The sequence below is a fragment of the Hippoglossus hippoglossus genome, chromosome 3 (assembly GCF_009819705.1).
Source record: "Hippoglossus hippoglossus isolate fHipHip1 chromosome 3, fHipHip1.pri, whole genome shotgun sequence".
Classification (NCBI taxonomy): Eukaryota; Metazoa; Chordata; class Actinopteri; order Pleuronectiformes; family Pleuronectidae; genus Hippoglossus; species Hippoglossus hippoglossus.
In genome coordinates, this window is record NC_047153.1 from 18313619 (window position 1) to 18334450 (window position 20832).

Sequence of the window (20832 nt, forward strand, 5' to 3'; positions counted from 1 at the left end):
TGTTGTTTAACATTGATAATTTAGTGAAACCATAAGTAATATAATGAAAAATATCATCCTAAATTGTGGTTTATTCTCAAGCGAGCCACCCAGCTCCTTGTCCTCGAAGCTCTGGATGCAATTTAATATCAGGGTTAGCCAGCTGTCATTATTTGATTTACATCAGTTAGTTTGGACCTAAAATATTGATCCCGGTGTTTTATTGCTCTTTTTTGTTATTGTGTACTTGGCAAAATTGTATTTTGATGCTTGAATTGAATTGAGAGGGAGATTGATCTTGTGTTCTGGGCTGAGCTCTATTGGCCAAGTAGTGGACGCACACATGCACACAGACACACACTGACAACTCATCTACAGGGGGGAAACAGCAACAGAGCCTATCAATAAATAACTGGACACAGAGCAGCAGAAAGAGAGAGATGGTGATGATAAGAAGAGGATTGAGAGTTTGGTGTCAGTTGAAAGAAAGTGAAATGTGCAGGGGGCAGACCAGAGTGAGGGATGGTTGTGGGGAGGGAGCAGAGAGAGGACAGAAGAGAGCAGCAGATAAAAGAAAAATGAGGGAGGGGCAGAAGAGTGAGGGGTGAGTGGTTATCAACAACCTGGAGTAGAAGAGAGGAGGGAAGACAAGTGGCCAAATATGAAGGAAGCAATGTTATGACGAGGGAATCTTAAGGAAAAGGAGAGAGAAGAGAGAAAAGTGAAGTATAAAATGAGGCAAACTGAAAAAAAGAGGAATGCACATAGAAAACAATTGAAGAGAAGGAGAGACAAGTGAGAGAGTGGGAGGGAGATCCTCCATATTCATCACCTATTTTCCTCTGGGCTCTTCAGATGGCATTAAACGAAAGATAGCTGCAGGATTTCTCTCTCTCTCTGTGTCCCATCCCTCCTCTCATTCTCTATTCCTTTCTTCTTTCACTCTCTCTCTCTCTGCAGGTCTTTTTAGTCAGCTTCACCATTCAGTGTCTGATGTATAGAGAGGACCTTTCCCTGCGCCTGTGTGCGAATAATGCACACCTGCTGCAGGCTGTGCACGCCATGCTGCACATACTTTACTGCCACAGCCATGTTCACACACACACACAGACACACACACACACACACAGTAAAGGCTTTTTTACATTTACAGTTTTAACAAACGAGCCAAGATTTTCAGTATCTCTCTCCATCCAAGGTTTCACAGTATTAAAGAGAGAATCTGTTGCATAAGATTTCTGCATCATCAGTGGCCTTGCTGCTCCAGTGAAGTTCCCCCACAATGTCAGTCTTTGTGAACCTGTTTGTGGTTCATATGTCCACATGAAATGCAAAGATGTGCGCAACATTTTTAAAAATGTTTTTGGGGCATTTCCTTCCTTCTTCAAAGAGCAGACAGTGAAGTGATGTCGACGTGCAACAATGGACTCCCTGGCCGGGCATCACGGTTTATGGCGATTGCCCCAAAAGTTATTTCTGCAACCGATGTTTCCATTCTCTGGTGAAGATGACAGCAATTTTGGCAAATCACTGACCAATGTTAAAGGGAATACTGCACAGATTTTGTGTGGCACCTCATTGGATGTCTTGTTGGATGAAGTGATTTCCTTATTGAGTTTTTAAAATGCTGGATCCTAAAGTCCCCAGATCTTGAAAACCGTTTGACTTATCTGCTTCACACCTAGTATGTGTATTGTTAATGGCCCAATGAAGTGCAGTGTTGAATTTGGTGCGATATGGACACACAATCCATTAAGTATTAATAAACATTTAATTAACAAGTGACCATCACTCTGTAGCAGCGGTGGCTGGGACTTTGACATTCACAACCACGTCAACAACTGATTCTCCAGGTCTGCGTACTGAGTCAAGCATTACTGACCTTTGAATAAACAGGTTTCAGAACTCCCCTAGGGTGTCGGCTGTAGTCGGTGCTTATGGTCGGATTGAAAATTTGTATAAAATTTTTTTTTAAAAATATTTTCACATTGCATTAAGGACGGACAGGCTTGTAGTTCAGTGGTTTTCAGGACTGTGGATCAGGATCGACCAAAAGGTTGCAAGATTCTTCAAGGAGTGTCAGAGTTCCTAAGTTTGAACGATAAAGAGACATTGACACCACAGAAATTTCGGGCTTTTTGGGGTTTTATTGTGTCACACTGGATATATTCACTCTTTAGTCCTTAGGGGAGCATCCCTCTTTGGTTTCTGCTCACAAATATTTCTCTGCGAAATGATTAAACTGTGATTTATATCTATTTGAATGTTCTTTATCTTAGTCACAGATGCATGGTGTTGGATAAACTGTGGAGATACAGAAGTGAAATTACTGTTGCAATGGACAGAAAACTAAATACAATTAGGGAGACGATTCACAGTTAATCTTTCCTCCATGCTTTCGTTCTCCTTCCTTGGTTTTCGTCTCAGAGAAATAATCCATGTTCCGCCCTCACAAACATCAGGCTGTGGATCTTTTGTTCCAAACCACGGCCTCATTAGTTTCACAGCATTTGCCTGGAAATGTTACACTTTTCCACCACTATTCATTTTTCCTTCTTGCCCCCTCTCTTAGTCGTAGCCGAGGGCTGCAGCTTTCTAACTAGCTGCATATACAACAAGACTGTATTTCTCTCAATTCACTCTCCTGGGGGGAAAAAGAAGGGACAAATTCAGGAGACACTAAGTTAATGAAATAATTGTAATTGCTGTGTGTGACTATATGCAGAGAGGAAATATAATTGGAGTTTGGTCTTTTTGAGTGTTTGCATGTCATGGCTACTTGAATCACCGTCTTGGTAATTAAATCAATATTGTAACTTCTTATTATTCATGGAGGACTAATGTTGTTGGTTTAGTCTTTGAACTTCCTGTTTAATGATTCAATTTTAACCACAGGATCAGAGAGCGCCTCTGTAATTGGTCGGCCCGTCAGTGAGTAGTTTAGTTAGGCTCGAAGGTATGAACAAATGGGCTATTAGCATCGTGCGGGAAAATGATCAAAGAAGCTACAGAGTCTTAAATTACTCTGGTCGTTGACACTACAAGTTCATTTACTTTGATTCCACTCGTTTCAAAAGAACTGTTTTCCTTTTAAATTCAAGAGTCAATAAAATTAGCCAATAAAAGTTACTGATTTCAGTCCACAAAGAAAACTAGAATTTACCCTTAGTGGTTGTATGCCTCCGCCATCGAGTGCAGTTTCAGTCTACATAAATGTTTTTCCTGAATTGGATGAGGTCAAATGAGGTCATCTTTAAGTCATAGTGACAACAGTTCAAAATGTCTCGTTTGAATACCCTCATGGTAATTAAGACTCTTTGAGTCAAGGTGACCATTAGTCAAATTAAAAAAAATTCTTTTGAGGCAATCTTAAGATGATGTTTTCATGAGGCAAAAAACTGGTTTTGTGAGGTCACAGTGACTTTGACCCTTGACCATCAAATTCTAATCACTTCTTTGAGTCAAAGTGAATATTAGTACAATATTTGCAATTGTCTTAGAGATACTGTGTTCACAATGCAGAAAATGTGTTTTGAAAGGTCAAAGTGAAATTTACCTTCGACCTTTGACCACCAAAATCTATTGAAATCAGTTCATCCTTCACGAGAATGGGACGGAAGGACAACCCGAAAAATAACACCTCTGGCCTCGAGCTCCCGTCGGCACAGACGCATAATGAATACGAAACGTGTTCCGTCTACAACAGTTTCTGTTTACAGCTGATTGCATTTCGAGCATATTGAACCCTCTTGTGTTGTGTTTACGCTTGAGAGAAGTGAAATCTGCAGATTAGAGGGTGAAGTGGATTCAAATTGACCTCATCCTTGTGTGCGTGCATGCTCATACATTAGTGCTGGTGTGTGTGTTTACTTACAGCTCTTTGTTTGTTGCGCGAGAGAATGACTGCACTAGACAAGAAAGTTAAATGAGGTGAGAGAATGGAAATGGAGAAGGGTTTGTCATCAGTGAGCATTTTAATACCGTCTTACAGCAGTTACATAACATTTAAAAAACGTGCGTGTGTGTGTGTAAACAAGAGCAAACAGGAAAAACGAGGGAAGACTTAAAAGGGCAACAGAGGTAAAGTGAGGAGAAATGAATGGAGAGCAGCGGAGGAGAGAGAACATCCCGCCCGACTCTGACTGACTGACTGACTGATTGATATCACCAACTTTAATCCCTGCAGTTAGCGGGGCACGAAACGCAAACATAAACAGGTAGGAGCAGAGCCGAGGAGATGTGGAATAGGAAATGGAAGGAGAGATTAGAGGAGAGGGATAGGGAGAAGAAAAGAGGATAAAGAACAAGCTGAGTTGGATAAATGAGTGTTTTGAGAACCCCACTGTTTACCAACAACAAAGCTGCTTCCTTAGACTCCCTGGTGTTTCTTCATCTATATAGGACTAAGAGCATCCTGCTTCTTTGTGCGTATTGGGGGTTTGATGGTGCATGTGTTTGTGTGAACTGTCTGTTTTAAAACATGCATGTTTATATATTTATATGTCATGTTACGTAAATACAAAGATCATTAAGACTTTGTGGCTTTTGTCCTGATGACGTAACTGTAAACAAGCTCTTTACTCTTGGAGGGATAATGGGAGTTTTGCCATCTGTACATTTTCTGTGAACTTGCATCAGAAAAGAAAGTAAGGTAAAATTATTCATGACAGGGATGGTAAGCTCATGAAAACAAATCATAAACCAAAATACAGCAACTAAATCCTTAATTTTGAGACAGTTCTTTAAATACAGTATTCCCAGGAGCTAATAATGTCGTCTTAATTCCAGCTGTAAGAGCTAATAGAATGTTTTTAAAATCGGAGAGCCAATGGAAGTTCATGTGTAGTTTGGGTCAAACCAAAGTTTCAAGATAGATTTTGGGGCATTTTTTTCTGCCCTTTAGTCCTGTTTACATTTACACAAGTTGCTAATAGGATATTCCATTCATATTCGTGTTTGTCTGATTATGAATCATGTCGACATAATGTCATGTTTCCCACATTCCTATGACCTTTTTGAAAATATAACCATTGAGTTGTTTGCGCCCATTCACAAAATCTATTATATAAAATATAAATATAACTACAGTTTCTCCCTCTCCCCAAGAATGTGACTTCTTCGTAGCGCCCGTCATCTTGTTTAACCTTAAACCCATGTGTCTTCAAGCAGTTAGTAACTGTTGTATGTGGATGTCACAAAAATGCTGTGAAAACTCCAATAGGACAAGATACTGCGATTAATATACATGTCAACATAATGTGACTGAGGTCAGAATACTCCACATCTTAATTGTATTATAACTTATCCAAAGTATGTTTGTTTTTTAGGTTAAAAAACATGTGTAAATGTTAACTCAGACTGATTAATGTCAGAATATTACTGTCCATTAAATGATGATCACATTTAAGATGATCTTGATAGACCTCATCTTAACAGACAGGTTTAGGAAATTCTGTGTGGATATAATTGGATATTGGAGTGACAGAGCTTTGATATGAGTCATGCTGGTGTGTTCAGCCAGAGGCAGAGTTATTCCTGCTTTTGGCTGTCACACATGATGAATATTACTGGATGACAGGTAATGTCTGGGCTACCTTGCTTTTCCTGCTGACACTTCTGGACCTGGGTCTTCATAAGTAGCAGAAAATAGATATATTGATGATAGATAATGCATTATAATCTAATAATCTTAGGAAGGCCTAAATGAAGGTATATTGATTTGTATACATTATATATATTAAGTCTCTGTTTGGAGTCATTTAATCGTCAGCATATAGCATTTTTCAGCAAACATGAATGGGAATTTGAAAAGATACATTACGGGAGAAAATTAACAGATCTGTGTAAAATGTATGGTCAAGCAGCAAAATCATGATGATCTGGTCATGATCTTTTCCAAACCACTGTTTCTCTCTCTGTTTTAATCGTCTCTCTCTTTTTTCCAAAGACAATATTACCCTGATCCCCACCCAGTCCACGGAGTCCAGCTGATGAGAGTTGGAAAGCTGCAACATTACCTGGGACACATCGAGGAAGCTTTAGACACATTCAAGCAGGTGTGTGGGTGGAAATACTGACCAGCAGAGTTTATCATTCCTGTCATGAAAAGAAGTGACGAGTGCTAACAGGGTTTCTGCAGGGTCTTACAAACTTTAAGATTTAATAATGTGAATTTTAGGCCATAAAAGGTCTTAAATTTTACAAAAATATTTAGTAGTAGGTCTTAAATCATTTTGGGTAAGTCGTGATTACGTTGATGTCATTTAACACAGCATCCGTCATGCTTTAAAATTTGTTTAAATCTGTTTGTGTTTTGCAGATCTTTTTCATGATTCTGATAGTTGCACAAATATTTATCTCAGTACTTGGCTGTGGGAAATATAGATACCTACTGTCTCTGCCTGTAGTTTATTAGATACCATGGCATTTCAAGGGTTATTCTCCATTAGGCTACTTTTGTTATTCTGTTATTTCAGGAGTCTGATATTCCTTCATATCTGTACTTATCATAGGTCTTAAATTTAATTTATTGTGATGTTAAAGTCTTTAACTTGTTGAAAGCTGAAAAAGACTGTGTGTTAAAATAAATTCTCCTTTCACAGGCCTATCAAATCTTAAAGCTCACCCACAGTGACGATCACCCCTTGTCCAAGGATCTGTTGATGAAAATGGAAGAATGTCGCTGTGAGATGGACCAGCAGTGATCCTGCAGCCACTAACACCCCAATACAACTGTGACTTGACGTCTTTACATGTCACTCCAAGTCTTGATTTGACTCTTTAGGTCATGAGTACATGCCTGAATTTCTATCATCTGATTTCTGATTAATAAAAAAGCTTTTTTTAAATTCTTCTCTTGACAACTTGTCTTACACATTGACAATCAGTCCATGTTGGTTTTGTGGTTCTGTTTTTTTGCAGCCTGTTGTTCAGTGTTTAGCCTCCCTGTCAATGTAAAGTTTATGGACAGACAAAGATCCTCATAAATTCTGTCTGTGTGGGAGAGAGAGAGAGCGAGAGAGAGAGAGTGTAGACCCTCGTCTCCTGTGTGTAATCTGCAGATTCCATCATGATGAGTGATCTCATGCCCTTAGTTTAGTGTGTGTGAGTGTGTGAGTGAGTGTTGTTTTAGTAGAGTCCGGTTTTCAAAACATCCATCTTTCCTCAATACATATTCATCACACACACTTCCCATGTTAATCCCTGTTTTTGTGTGTTGCTCTGTCAGTATGTGACCTCCAAGTTAAACCCAGAGTGCATCTGTGATGGAATGTGCTTATGGGTCTCAATATCTCTCTCTCTCTCTCTCTCTCTCTCTCTCTCTCTCTCTCTCTCCCCCCCTCCCCCCCACACAAAGATATTTGTCTTATATTAGTTGAAAGGAAACTCGTTGAAATAATGCACACCGTAGCTCCTAACATAAACCATGACACATAAATGCCACACTACAACCCTCACAGTAAAACTAAGTCCTAAACCCCAAAGAACACTTTCAAGTTGTGAGAAAATGTCATATTTCTACACACACATGTGCACACTTACCCACACTTGCCATGTTAATCCCAAAAATCTCCTATTTTCAAACTGATGACAGCACTTCCTCTGAGAGACAACCTCTGTGTGGGTGCGGGTGTCCCTCTGTGGGTGGGTGTTTCTATGGTTTATGAGAGGATTAGAGTGGCATTATGTTTGCTTTAAGGTTACAAATAGGTTTTGCTTTTATGACACTTTTTGCTCCCTCAGGACTGCGACTGTCGGCATGTTAAAAACCCCAAATCCTTCATCCATCCTGGATTAGTCAGATGTTCAGTGTTATTGGGCATTTAAATACAGAACAAAATTATTATTTACAATAATTACAAAATCATAGAAATTTCAGCAGCAACAGCAAATCCTTTCGATTTTTCCCCCTGATATGAGAAGAGTTGAGTGTATCTTGAGGAGATTAAATGAAAAGACTGATTGAAGATGTGCAGTCATGGCTCCAGTCGACTGGTTCTGCTGTGCCTTTACCACCATTACTCACTTCACTGACTCTGTTGCTTTCTGCCTCTCACTCTCCCCCTCTCCTCTCTCCTCATAACAGCCATCGGATTAGATTTACGATCTTCGTCATGACCGTCTGTCTCTCTCTCTTTCTGGCACTCACTGCCTCTCTCCCCCATTTTCTGTCTCCCTTACCCCCAGAATTACATGAACTGTATGTGTGTGTCTCATCGTCCTGTTCACTCTGTCCCCTCCTCTGCACCATCGTACCTCTACACCTCTTATCTTTACATATCTCCTCTCCATTATGTCTTTATAGAAATCCGCAGTCTGTATTTCAAGTTCAACCCCAACACTAAAATTAAAGATACAAACCTTATTCCTCCTTGATTGACTCAAGCCTCACTAAATCCAAAATATTATATTTCTCTTTACACTTAACATCAGCAGTGTTGTTATATATGTTATATTATATTATATTATGTTATATTAATAGTATTATATATTATTTATAGTCATTCATTTAATTGTTAAATTTTGCCCGTGAATACTCCACTTTATAACATTACAAATTGAGCCTTTATATATATATGTAGTATTTTACATTTTATTATGTCTCCTCTCAGCTTCAGAGACATTCTGCTGTTTGAAGATGCAACAGCAGCCAGAGATGGTGGATCTGATCCCAGGTATCATTTCTCGATGATCGTTTCATGGCTCAGTGATAAGAGCCTGCTGGAGATCCCCATATATTCATGATATTCGTCTAATCTCTCCTTGGATGAAAAGACAAGACAAACTGTTTCTCAACGTTAACACTATGTTTCCATCATGTTTCCATCATGTCCTCAGCACCCCTCCGTCTATCTTTGATCAGGTTTCTTTACAATCAGAGGCTCTGAAAAGCAAAAGACTGTTGCACTGAACTGTAACATCTACTGTTAAAAAACATGAGTCCTTTGTGGTGACGTTAAGCCACAGTAGTGACACACGATTCTAACAATGACAACGTCAGGTGGTCGGTGCTTCATTTTGCTTGAGGCTGGATGGCCGTAAAGTTTAGTAAAAATCTTTATCATCAGTTCAGAATGACATATCACAGAGTAGCTATAGAGATGGAGATTATTAGTCTTCTAATCACGGTTTGTTCAAATGTATTTATATTAGTTCATTTTATTATAACGAAGTTTCTTAAAAAGAACATCATCTTGTCACATGAATGATTTAAAAAAATTTAATTGGAAATCGAATTTAAAAAGAGGATCTGTGAAATCCCAGGTTACATATATATGTGCTCTAAATCCTCAAGCACCTGCTTACAAATGGAAGCTTCAGTATGAACTATATATAAGAATTACTCCAATACAAAGGCTGGGTAGACCGAGCAGTATTTAAATTATCTTCAAATCTCAGGAACAACAGGGAATTCTTGAATTCAGCAACAAAATTAGTCCAACTATCCTGACCAGAAAATTTTAAGTCTTCCACTTGTCCTCAGTAAATGATTTAGCAGACAGGTGAGATAAAGAAGGAGTGCAGTTCAGACTATTTGTTGAGAAATGATTGCACATAAAATTACCCAGAGATTACTCTCTTTTTTTAATTCTATTTTCCAAATTAACGTTTTTTTTGTCCCTGAAATTTCCACTTCCTGTGTGTGTGTGTGTGTGCTCTTGTATAGCTTCTTTGTGAGGACCAGTTCTACAACCTACTAAGTGAGGACATTTGGCCAGTCCTCACTTTCCGACCCCCCTTTAATTGACTGTTTGGGGGTTAAGACTTGGTTTTAAGGTTCGGGTTACAATTAGGTTTAGGTTAGGTTAAGGGTTAGGGTTAGACATTTAGTTTGGATGGTTAGGGTAAGGGGCTAGGGAATGCATTATGCTAATGAGTGTCCTCACTAAGATAGATGTACAAACGTGGGTGTGTTTGTCTCAAGGTCAATGACGATACATAGACAATCTAAAGGTTATATTCAGAAAATAATTTTCCGTTATACGATCTCATCTCTGTGACGGCATGCAGCGTCAAGTCTTTGAAAATGTAAATGCTGCATCCTATGTGACTATATAATATATATATATATATATTCATTATGAAGTAGCATTATAACTCTATAAATAGTGAACATTACCGTATTGGGATATATATACACACACCGCACCCGCTGGGTATCTCCTCCATGCCTCACTTCTTTCCTCCTACTTGCCCAAGCTGTAATCCTATTTTTTGTTATTTTTCACTTGTCTCTTTGTCTGTGCATTTCCTTCTTGCCACCTTTATTCTCCTCTCCCTCTTCTCATCTATTCTCTCTCTCTTTCTCCCAGTCCTTACTTCCTTCCTTCTCCCTCCTGTTCCCCGCTGTGCGTGGGTGATCAAAGCAAGCTCAACAGGGCAATATGTCACTAGAAAGCTGCCTGCAGGGTCAGGTCCAGACACACACACACACACACACACACACACATACACACAGATACATGTACAGTAGGAAATAAGTGATATCAAAGGTAGAAATTCTAAAATGATGGTACTTTTACTGTATAGAAACAGACCTCACAGAGATTTCAGAGTAGGACATGAAGGAAGGAAAAAAGATATTCCTGTGAAAAAGTGGCATGAGATTATAGTTTCCAGAGAAAGTCATGTGACTGAGACTGAGGCTGCAGTGGTGATAGTGTCTGTGAACTGATCAGTCTTTTCTTGGGGTTCAACCTCGTCTGACAGAAATAGCTGGATCATTACAAAAATAGAAATAAAGCACTGACGCTTTGAAGCAGGTGAGCTGACGGAGGCAGCGTATCATTGCTCCAACAAAGTAGCTGTACCCTACTGAGTGTGGATTATGTGCAAAGGAAGCCAAACATGCTGTCTATTGTCCACTTGACTGCATAAACACAGAGACCGGACATGGCTTCAAATTAACTTTTGGTACCCATTCAAAGTAACTTCTTAAAATGTGGAAGAACACCTCTGCTGAATTGGTACTTCAGACATATTGTACATCGTGGCATAAGGTTTTAGGTTTGAATCTAGGTAACAGAGTAACAGCAGTTTCTGCATGTTGTGCAGGTGAGGATCATTTGTACCTAGTTTTACTATGAGACTCAGCTTTGTTTATGTGCATTAAATGGCCAAATCCAGAGACTTTCATGTCACATCTTACAAAGCCATCTATTGGCAGCCTGACAACTATATTTCAGGTAGATCTTTTTAATTCATGATGTGTTTTAGTCGTAAACATTTTCATATTTCATTGGGTTTTGGACGGAACATACATCAGATGTGTGGACGATACATTGACCGTCCTGTGTTAAAAGAATAAGGAGTCAGACGTCAAACTCTTTCAATACATTCCTTTATTTACATTCCCTCCATCTTAATCTCCCATCAATACAATGTGTCGGACCACACTTTTCAAAAAAAGCCCATCTGCAGAGGACAGTTATAATTGCAATCTTTAATCATCAACACTCAGTGAGAATCTTGCACTTCATATTCACCAAAATGCACCAATCACCAGTCATAAACCTGAGTGATAGGTACACATACAAATCATAAAGATTTTTCAACACCTAACCCTTGAATGAGTGTCACTTACTACAACTGATGATTACTTTTGGAAAATGTGGTCTGACTCAGACTTGAACACACAATATTCTTTAGAAGATGCTATGTGTCAGATTTCCAGATAACACATTAGAATTCTTGAATTTACCGACAGCACATACGTCAGTTTGTTAATTTCTTGAAACCTTTACTTTTGAAAAGTTCACCAAAACCCAAGGTGTTTTTCACAGTTATTGCTAGAATTATAAAGCGCCACCCCAGTACATTTGGCAGTGACAGATGGAGGAGGAAACCTCACACATAGCATTTTCAAATGAGTACGAGCCGTTTAGCTCATCCAGAGGTTGGGGTTCCCAAAACATCCACTGCTAATAACACAAGGCCTTTAGTTAATACTGTAGAAGATACTGGCATTTCATTTAAAACAACACAGCTGTTTTCATGCTTAAACGTTTCCTTCTTCACATGTAAAAAAAAATCTACCATTAATTCATCATTTTGCTCAGTATTTTTTCACCTGAAATTCTTGTTGTGCTGGAACCACATAATCTGCACTGGATGTGGAAACTTTAGGAAACCCAAACCCATCCAAATCCCGAACTAGAACTGCAGGAGCAAAATAATTCAACAGAAAATATATAAAATAAAGATGAGCGCTTATATGTTATGTGTACAGTATATATATTTATATATGACATGGGGCTCAGCAATATATGTACAGTTATTTTTCTTTTTCTTAAATGCATAGTAACTTTGTAAGATCATAAGGTGTAAATAAATAAAAACGTTGACAGGCGAGATCTGCTCTCCTGAGCTCAAATAAATAAAAAACTTCATTCATGACTTGTACAGTGAACTGGGAGATTAAAAAAGGAAAGGAGAGATATCACAGGAGAAACTTCACACACCTGTGACTAGATCACGTCATCTGTCTGTAAAAGCATCGCAGTTACCAGGACCCTTTCATGGGTGAGCAGATCATGAAATGAATCACTGTTATAACTTTGTAACACACGAACATCAAAACCTGAAACATTTCAAAGGTTTTACTGTCAGTACCGTCCAGTGGAAAATATAAAAAACGAGTTTCTGATGTTCGGATCGTGATCAATTTCGAAGCTTTTGACACATCATACCAAATAACCCAGAGTTTCCTCTCCTGTGAAGTCTCTTCCCTCTTTTTTCCTCCCAGACTACAGACAGGATCTCCCAGAATTCTCTCTGCTTCCCGGGCAGATGAGGGCGATGGATGTGGACAACAATAGACAGAGATGTAGAAGAAGCTTTCGAAAGTTATTCTGTAATTTCAGAGGGAAACAGGCTCTTTCATATATTTATATTTGTACAAACATTTAGATCATAAGCATCTCAAGCACCATAGATAATATTAACAAATTTTAAGTGTTGCTATCCAAAAAACATGGAACCAGGCAGAGATCTATGCCTCTTAATTTGGTCGTCATCCTTTTCTTTAGTTTCATTTCGTTAAATATATTTTTGTTTCTTTACAATGTCTGGACACAGAACTTGAACTAGTCGGCCATTTTTAACAATAACTGTATTCACTAGGAAGTATAACCAGTCTAATTTCACTACTTTGTTCCAATAAAGACATTACAATCTAACAGTGTAAATCAAAGGTCTTCCTTAGTCTTAAATATTTGTCTTTATACCTATTTTCATTATCCTACTATCACACATAGTCTCTCCATGGTCCCATTGAACTCAAATAAAAAAGATACTTTATTATAAAACACACATTGACGAATCATTCAGTTTCTTTTAGAATAGAGCAGAACGACACAGATACAAATAACAGACAGTCCACCTGTCAGTCAGACAGTCAGTCAGTCGATGGATGTAACACAGAGACACATTTTCATCTCCACTCCTGTGTGACTCAACGTTTCATGGCTTCATGAACATGAAAAAGCCATCACGACTGTATCAGGGTGGGGGATATATGGTACGTGTGCCCCAGAGGGTCAAAACTCAGATGTGCTCTGTTTGTGAGTAAAGTCAAGTGAAATCACATCAGCACAAGAATGTAGCTTTTTTCTTCTTCTCTGTTTTTTTTATTATTATTATTATTTAAACACATGAGTCTGTGTCCTTGAAAAATCATGTACGTTTTTAAGAATTAATTTTTTGGTCCTTGCAACTGTTTGGTGGTTTTAAAGGGGCTGTATTCAAATCTTTGCTATTGCTACATGGCCCGTATTAACATCGACCACTATTTTTCCGACCAGTCTGGAAGCAAGTTCGGCATCAGACTTCATTCGTTTACTTTCTAACAGCTTTCTGCTTCGGTGGAAAGCAACACCAATGTAAGCTCTTTTCCTCCACTGAAGTTTGCATGCTAGCCTTGCCCTGGCCTGGCCCTGGCCTGGCCTCTTTCTGATAGAGTCACAAAAGCATCACACGCTCCCTGACAAACTAGCACGGCTCAGTGGGCATCTTATAACCTCTTTTCCTGTAAACACAAGATGGCTGAAGCTCTTGGCAAGTGAAGATCGCCATTACCTGCGCCCATACAAATCATGGCGGCAGAAAAACCTTGCTTGTAGCACCTTCAAAGAGGACTACCTGTTTGTTATATTTGAACTTTTAGCGTTAGGGATCCAAACAGTTCGGATGTATTACATCAGTTTACCAAATAAGATTCAAACAATGTGAGTTTTTTCTAGTGAAACACAGTGAAACATCACATTTAATAATGGCTATAATTTCAAAGATTTTCCAAGGACAATGATCTTTTTTTGTGTGTGTGTGTTTTTTCTGTAAGCACCATACTTAATGCATGTACACATATTCAGAGAGAAAGAGAACTGGTCTTGGTATTGTTGAAATGTTCACAAGGCACTTATCTGAATCATTTTCTTTCTCTTTGTCAGTCTCTATCATCAACTGCACAACAACACCAGGCCATTCTGTAGTCAGCACTGTGTTTACAGTCAATGGCTCTCAACTACTCTAAAAAGTGCTCTTCCAAAATAATGGGAGAGGAGAAATGGTTCCTCTATTTGACCTTAACCTCTCCTTCATCCTCCTTTGTTTAAAAAAGGCAGTTTTTGCTTGTCTCTCCATTTTTCTCTCCGTATATATTACTGAATGTTCGACTGAGTCTAGGAGGTTTCTCTGCAGTAGAATTATTCCGTTCTCTGAAAAAATGTGGTCACTTGTCTGATGTTTCGTCTCAGAGTCACCACCATCTGTCTGCCCCCTTCAGGGCAGCCATATATATCTGAGTCAAAACAGCCTGTCAATAAGATGCTCTTCAGTGACTGTTTCTGAGGTTGCTTAAAAGCCCAAATGTGAAAATCTACAAGGTCATCTGTCTGTTGGCCTGTCAGATATCTCCATTCCTTTAATCCCTCCATCTCTCCATCCATCTGTCCTTCCACCGACTTACATCTGGGGACATAATGATGCCCGACATGATAAATCAAATGGACAGTCCATCCTTGTATCCCCTCCTTCCATCTAACCAGTAATCCAATGAGATGTATTTATATAGGAGATACATATTTTAAATGTGTTTGGCTAATAAACATCAAATGAAGTCCTGCCGTGAATCCACCTCTCCTTGTCCTCCTGCTTCCCTTCTCTCCCTCTGTCTATCGATTTCTTGAGGACACGTCGAAGCAGGTGATCATCATGAGATGAGCTTTGCAGAAGTTGACTCTGGTCTCCAGTTTGTCCGTTACCATCTCCAGGGCTTCCAAATACTCCAGAGAGTCCACTTCATAGACCTGCTGCAGCTCGACTGGATATTGGACGGAGAGAAAAAAAAGTCACAACCTGCTAAAACACTTAATTCATCAATTTAAGAGATAAGCTGGAGGTATTCTATATTTCCTTATTGTATTTTTCTGTTTCCTAGAGAAAAAGATAAAACAAAACTAAGAATGAATTGATCCAAATAACTTGTAATGTCCTTGTGGTCAAAACCGGAAATAACTTATTCCTCTGTTTCTCTGTTGTTGAACAAAAACTGAAACACATCATTAGGCCACACTGTTCCACTGGCTGATGTATTGCGTTGCTATAGTTACACAATAAATTGATTTGAATCAATCTCACATACACTGTCCTTCTTTATAGAAATTGCACTTTTAGCTCAATGCAACCGAACCGCTCCTTTATGGTGTTTCATTGTGTTACTGCTTAGTGCACATTTGTCAGTATATGTCGATATCTTGTTTTTCTTTTAATTGACCAAAACTAATTTGCCTTCGGGATAAATAAAGTTGTTTTGTATTTTATTGTATCGCTGTTAATATTCAGTACATCGACAATGTGTCAGTCCGCAGCTGAAAGCGGTTCCCAGGCTCCAGCAAATGTAATATTTACTCCTATTTGAGTAACAGCCAAAAACTACAGAGCCCAGCTGCTCTGGGAAATTACTGAGCCTTTTTTAAAATGAAGCTATTTATGTGTGGCTTATTTAGAAAGATTTATGTCTTATGTAGGAACAATGGGTTTGTTAGCGTGAAGTCGAAAAATTATTGATGCAGACTAATGCATTGTTGCTTTTGGTCTTTTTGTTGCGCTTGTTGTACAGAAATATAGAGAATAAAGTCCAATTCAGCAATGAACACATTTCACTTAAAATATGAAGAGTGCTCCTAAAACTCAACAGCAGGCTGACGACAATTGTCAAAAAATATTACAGACAAATATGAACGATTGCTTATAACACGGACAATGTTTTTCTTTTTAATGAAAAAAACTAACTTTTCTACCTGTTGAGATCCACTGGTGCATAAAACACGATGAGACACTCAAACACACACACCCTGCACTCACACCATGACAGATGTTGTCACCCTGTTTCTCTCACAACACAAGCGCACTTCCTGTTGTGTCAGTGCTGCACTTACACTCAGTGGTCCATTTGTGTGGCTCCAGCATCAAGTACTGTTTGGTTTGTTCCAGTTCTTTCTTCAGACACTGGTACTTGGCTCTGACTTCACTGATTCGCTGTTGGCGGTTCTCCAGCAGACGAAGCTTGGCGTTCACATACACCACCTCCTGACACACACACAGAGAGAGGACACACAGACAGACAGATATGGATTTGGCTCACCTTTATTTATTCAGTGTTCTGTTGTGAAACATGTGTCTCTCTTCCAGCAGCAGACTACTTAACATTCACACAGGTACAAACATTCACATCACACCTCATCAAGCCCCGGTGAGACCGCGGCCGAGTACATACGCTCGGACACTGAGCAGCTCCACTGGAGCAGTCGGGGGTTAAGTGGCTTCTTAAGGCTGCTGCGGGGAAAATCTATATTTCATGCTTCTCTCTCCCTCCCTCTTTCACAAAGCTCACAATGCTCCCTCTCCTGAATACATAAAGGTTTCAGAGTGGGAACCCTAAAAAAAAACCTGCATTCATTTGCAGCAGCTTAATGAGATTCACAGAACCAGTCTGTATTCTGGAGCAAGCAGAGAATGGGAATGTTGGTTTATTAAAAATACTCACTGTTCATAGAGCATAGTGCAAATGTTCATTTAGTGAAAATCCTTACTGTTGTATATTAAAGCTTGTTGGGTTTTTCTGAAGTCTCTTAACTCATTGGCTGAAACAGTAGCTCAGATCCCATTGCTTCCTGTGTCTCTTCTCTTCTCCATTTTCCTCCATTTGTTGGTCCATCAGAACAATTGCTGCTTTTTTTGTGTCCGACAAATAATCATCAATACAATTTCATTGACATTGGATGTAATATGTTGGCCGGCCTCTGGACCACTCCCTAAATCCACTCTTCTCCCTCACACTACCACTGTACTGTATGTCTTTCTTTCTTTAACCCTTTAATCTTTGTTCCCTCTCTTCCAAACGGTTATTCTCTCTTTTCCAACATTCTGTTATTTTTGCCAGTATCAACACTTTTGTTGACCAACATGTATCCTCACCACAGACACTCACTCCTGTTTTAAAAATGTTGTAAAGTAAATACAAAGATATGTTTTCCCATGCAGTTTGACCAATAACATCACATGTCCTCCTCTCACTCATCTCTCTCTCACCTTGCTTCCTCCTTTGTCTCTCCTCTTCTGCAGACGCTCCACATCATCTATCTCGTACACCTTGATCTCAAAGGTTTCTGTCGTTGCCGTTGCGCCCCGGAGGTTTGAGGGAGCTGGGGGCCCCAGCGGGCCATCTACCCAGCAGGCACCAGGGCTGGAGGAGGAGGAAGATGAGGAAGTGATGGCCTGTTTTGTGGAGCGATGAGTGGGCGAAGAGGTGGAAGAGTCCAAGGTGAGAGCTGGTATCAGGCGACGACGCTGGAGGCCTGAAAGAACAAATAGGTCAGTGTCACCAGAAAAATATTTCTGGACTCTGAAACACATTTGATGCTGTTTACTGTAGGTAGGTTGGACTGTAGATAATAAGGTTTACTTCGTTGTTGTGAGTTGTGCAGTTTGTCAGTGAATTATCTTTGTTAAATACAAAGTAACACTGTATCCTGTAACTGACTCATTCACTATAGAGGGACGAAGTCTCTCCAAAAAAAGGTAGCAACAACAGACGTGCCCCACGTAATTATTATTATTATTAAAATTTTGTTACAGAGCCGGGCAACTTCCCTGTGTTTCCAGGCTTTATTCTACGTTAAGCTAAAGGCAATCTTATATTGAATGAACGGACTTGAGAGTGGTATTGATCTTCTCATCTAACTCTGCAAGAAAGTGAAATAGTGAATTTCCAAAAGATGTTAAACCATATCTTTAATTTAACCGAGTAAAAACGAAATTAGCTTGCTGCCTTCTCTCACCATTTACTTATATTGGACTTTTCAGGATGAGAATGTTAATACAAGAAAAAGCTTGTTTCCACCTTCGCACGTGTTAACATATCAATCCACCGCCATACAGTCAATACAGTACAATGTAAGTGTCCTTGTACTCGACGCAGAACTCCTGCTTGTTTACACTTTTCAATTTGCTGTGTATCAGCAGTGGTAAAGAGGAAGACAGAGCATGGAGGATATAAAAGCAGAATGCTACTAAGCTGAGGAGAGAGGTGAAACAGGAAAGAAAGGGATGAATCATCAGTGGAGAAACGCAGAATAGAAGGAACAGAAGAAAAGTACTGAGTGATTGAAAAGACATAAAGAGAAAAAGAAACAGATAATGGCATATGAAGCAAGATAAAAAAGTTTATTCCCTGTTCATTAAAGTTATAGATAAGAGCAGCGGGTCTGTCCCTGATCTGCCCACTACGCTTGAATGAACACACACACATTCATACAGGCACACACTCACTTTACATAGAAATTGACAACCATGTCGTCAGGAATGGGCGTTATCAGATTCACAGCAGGACGAGGTGTGTGAGAGACAGAGAGGAGGGAGAGAGTGGTGATTTTAATAAGGCTGCAGGTCTCAGTGTGGCACAGGAAGGTCAAGCAGAGACATTTGTATTTCATTACATAGTAGGACGTGTCGTAGAAGGGGACAGAGAAAGAACGAGGGTCTGCAGGGAGGAGAAGGTGCGAGCTGGACGAACGAGGCAGGAAATGTCAGAGCAATAGATGACGAGGACAGGTCGAGACGTGGAGGAAAATTGGAGAGACATTTGCACACGTTGCTGGGACACATTTTTGTTCTCTTCCTCTTACTATTCATATTCTTTCTGTCTGAATTTGAAACTGAATTGTTGTATTTAATTTATTCTATTGATCATTTATTTAACTAGGGACAATACTATGTGTGTGTGTATACACACACACACATACACACGCACAGTCGTGTCTCCTTGACTTCATTAAATTTACATACTGTCAATTGATTTCCTATAGAGACTCTAACCCTAACCTAAACATAAACCCTAACCTTAAAACATGTCCCCAAGATTTAATAATTTACGTTATGGGGACTTGGTATTTGTCCCCATTAGGAAGACAAATCCCCACTATCTGATTGGGTAAACAGATTTAGGTCCCCACAACAAAACTAATACCTGGACCACACACAGGAATCAGTGGCTACAATGAATTTTGTGGAACAAAAGGCACACGTTAAAAGCAATGACATCTTTTTATGAAAGCTGATTTTTAAAGATTTTTAAACAGGGTAATGATTTTTAGTTGCATGCATGTGGTGCACGATAGCAAAAGGCAGATTCACCAGCTCTGTTTGGGACCTTGAAGAGAATTCTCTCTGTTCTTTGTATCTATCTTGGACCCAGCCTCCATTACTGGTCTCAACCTCCATGTATAAAAAACATAGGCAGTCCTTTCTTTCTCATTTCTTTCTTTCTGTGAAAGATTGACAGCACAAGCTCTCTCTCTGAGCTACAGGATCAGTTGTGGGCAAAGGAAAATGAGTGTAAATCCCGACTTGACGCTGCGTGGCAGGAGGTGAAGTCACATCCTACACGCACAGAGGGAAAGGTACATTCCAATTTAAATCAGTTCTCACAGACACACCAGAAAGAGCTGCCTCTGTCCAATACGCTTGTACGCACAGATCAATCGTCGTTGTTAACCAGCAGAGTGTAAATTGCAGACCACATTAGCAGGCTCTCTGTGTGGTGTTCTGATGAATATATATTCATTACAGCCCACACCAGCAGATTCCTTCACCATTTCACAGATGGGTGGTCAGGGTCACCTTTGTTACCTGGCTCCTTCTGCAACCGCAGCTTTCTTTCTCATTCTCTCTTCCCTGCCCATTACGTTTTCTCTCTGTAGCAGCCTCTATCTCTCCTTCTCTTTCTATCGGTGCTCCTCTGTGGTTTTCATTTCTTTCTCAAAGCTTTGGGAGTCTTCTGATTATAGTCATGGCTGAGCTTGTCTTGGTCAAGTGCTGAGTGTGGTGGGTGAAAGGGAGTGGATAAAATTAAATGAAATTTGGTCCATTCATTCACCAGTTCACTCATTATTCATTCACATAAGTTAATTTTACACAGAATTGATTTCAAATGCTGCTTTCTGTTGACTTTATGTTCTTGTTGCAGCAGGATATTTGTAGCTCAGTTGAGATATGCTTCTGTAGCTCCCCTAATTAAGGCCAATGAAACAGGGTTTACTGCAAACAATAACTAAAATGGCACTCGGTAGAACACATAACTTCGGCAAGGCCCAACAGTCCTCTTGTGAAACCACAATTAAATTCACTACATTTGGACTTTCATTTGGATCTGCACCAAAATACACACACTCATTGAGATCAGTCCCCTAAACACGCTTATTGTTTTTATTAAGATCCATGAATTATTCTCTTGGATGTGAATGTCAATAAAACGAAATAACGTGAAAAGAAATGCTGGATCCTTCTCCTGATCTG

At 39.5% G+C, this 20832-nt stretch overlaps 2 protein-coding genes across 2 annotated transcripts in view; one reads left to right on the plus strand and one right to left on the minus strand.

Annotated features, from left to right (window-relative positions):
* The window catches only part of smyd3 (SET and MYND domain containing 3), a 72552-nt gene extending 65725 nt beyond the window's left edge, over positions 1-6827 (plus strand). Inside the window, exons 11-12 of the mRNA XM_034577071.1 lie at positions 5927-6035; positions 6582-6827. Of these exons, the coding sequence (XP_034432962.1) occupies positions 5927-6035; positions 6582-6683 (211 nt within the window). The 3' untranslated portion in view covers positions 6684-6827. The remainder of the gene's footprint in view (positions 1-5926; positions 6036-6581) is intronic.
* Positions 6828-13670: 6843 nt separating this feature from the next.
* Positions 13671-20832, minus strand: part of kif26ba (kinesin family member 26Ba) — a 77636-nt gene continuing 70474 nt past the window's right edge. The window contains exons 26-29 of the mRNA XM_034577121.1: positions 17569-17834; positions 16416-16566; positions 14138-15298; positions 13671-13818 (exon numbers count right to left, since the gene is read on the minus strand). Coding sequence (XP_034433012.1) covers positions 15150-15298; positions 16416-16566; positions 17569-17834 — 566 coding nt within the window. The 3' untranslated portion in view covers positions 13671-13818; positions 14138-15149. The remainder of the gene's footprint in view (positions 13819-14137; positions 15299-16415; positions 16567-17568; positions 17835-20832) is intronic.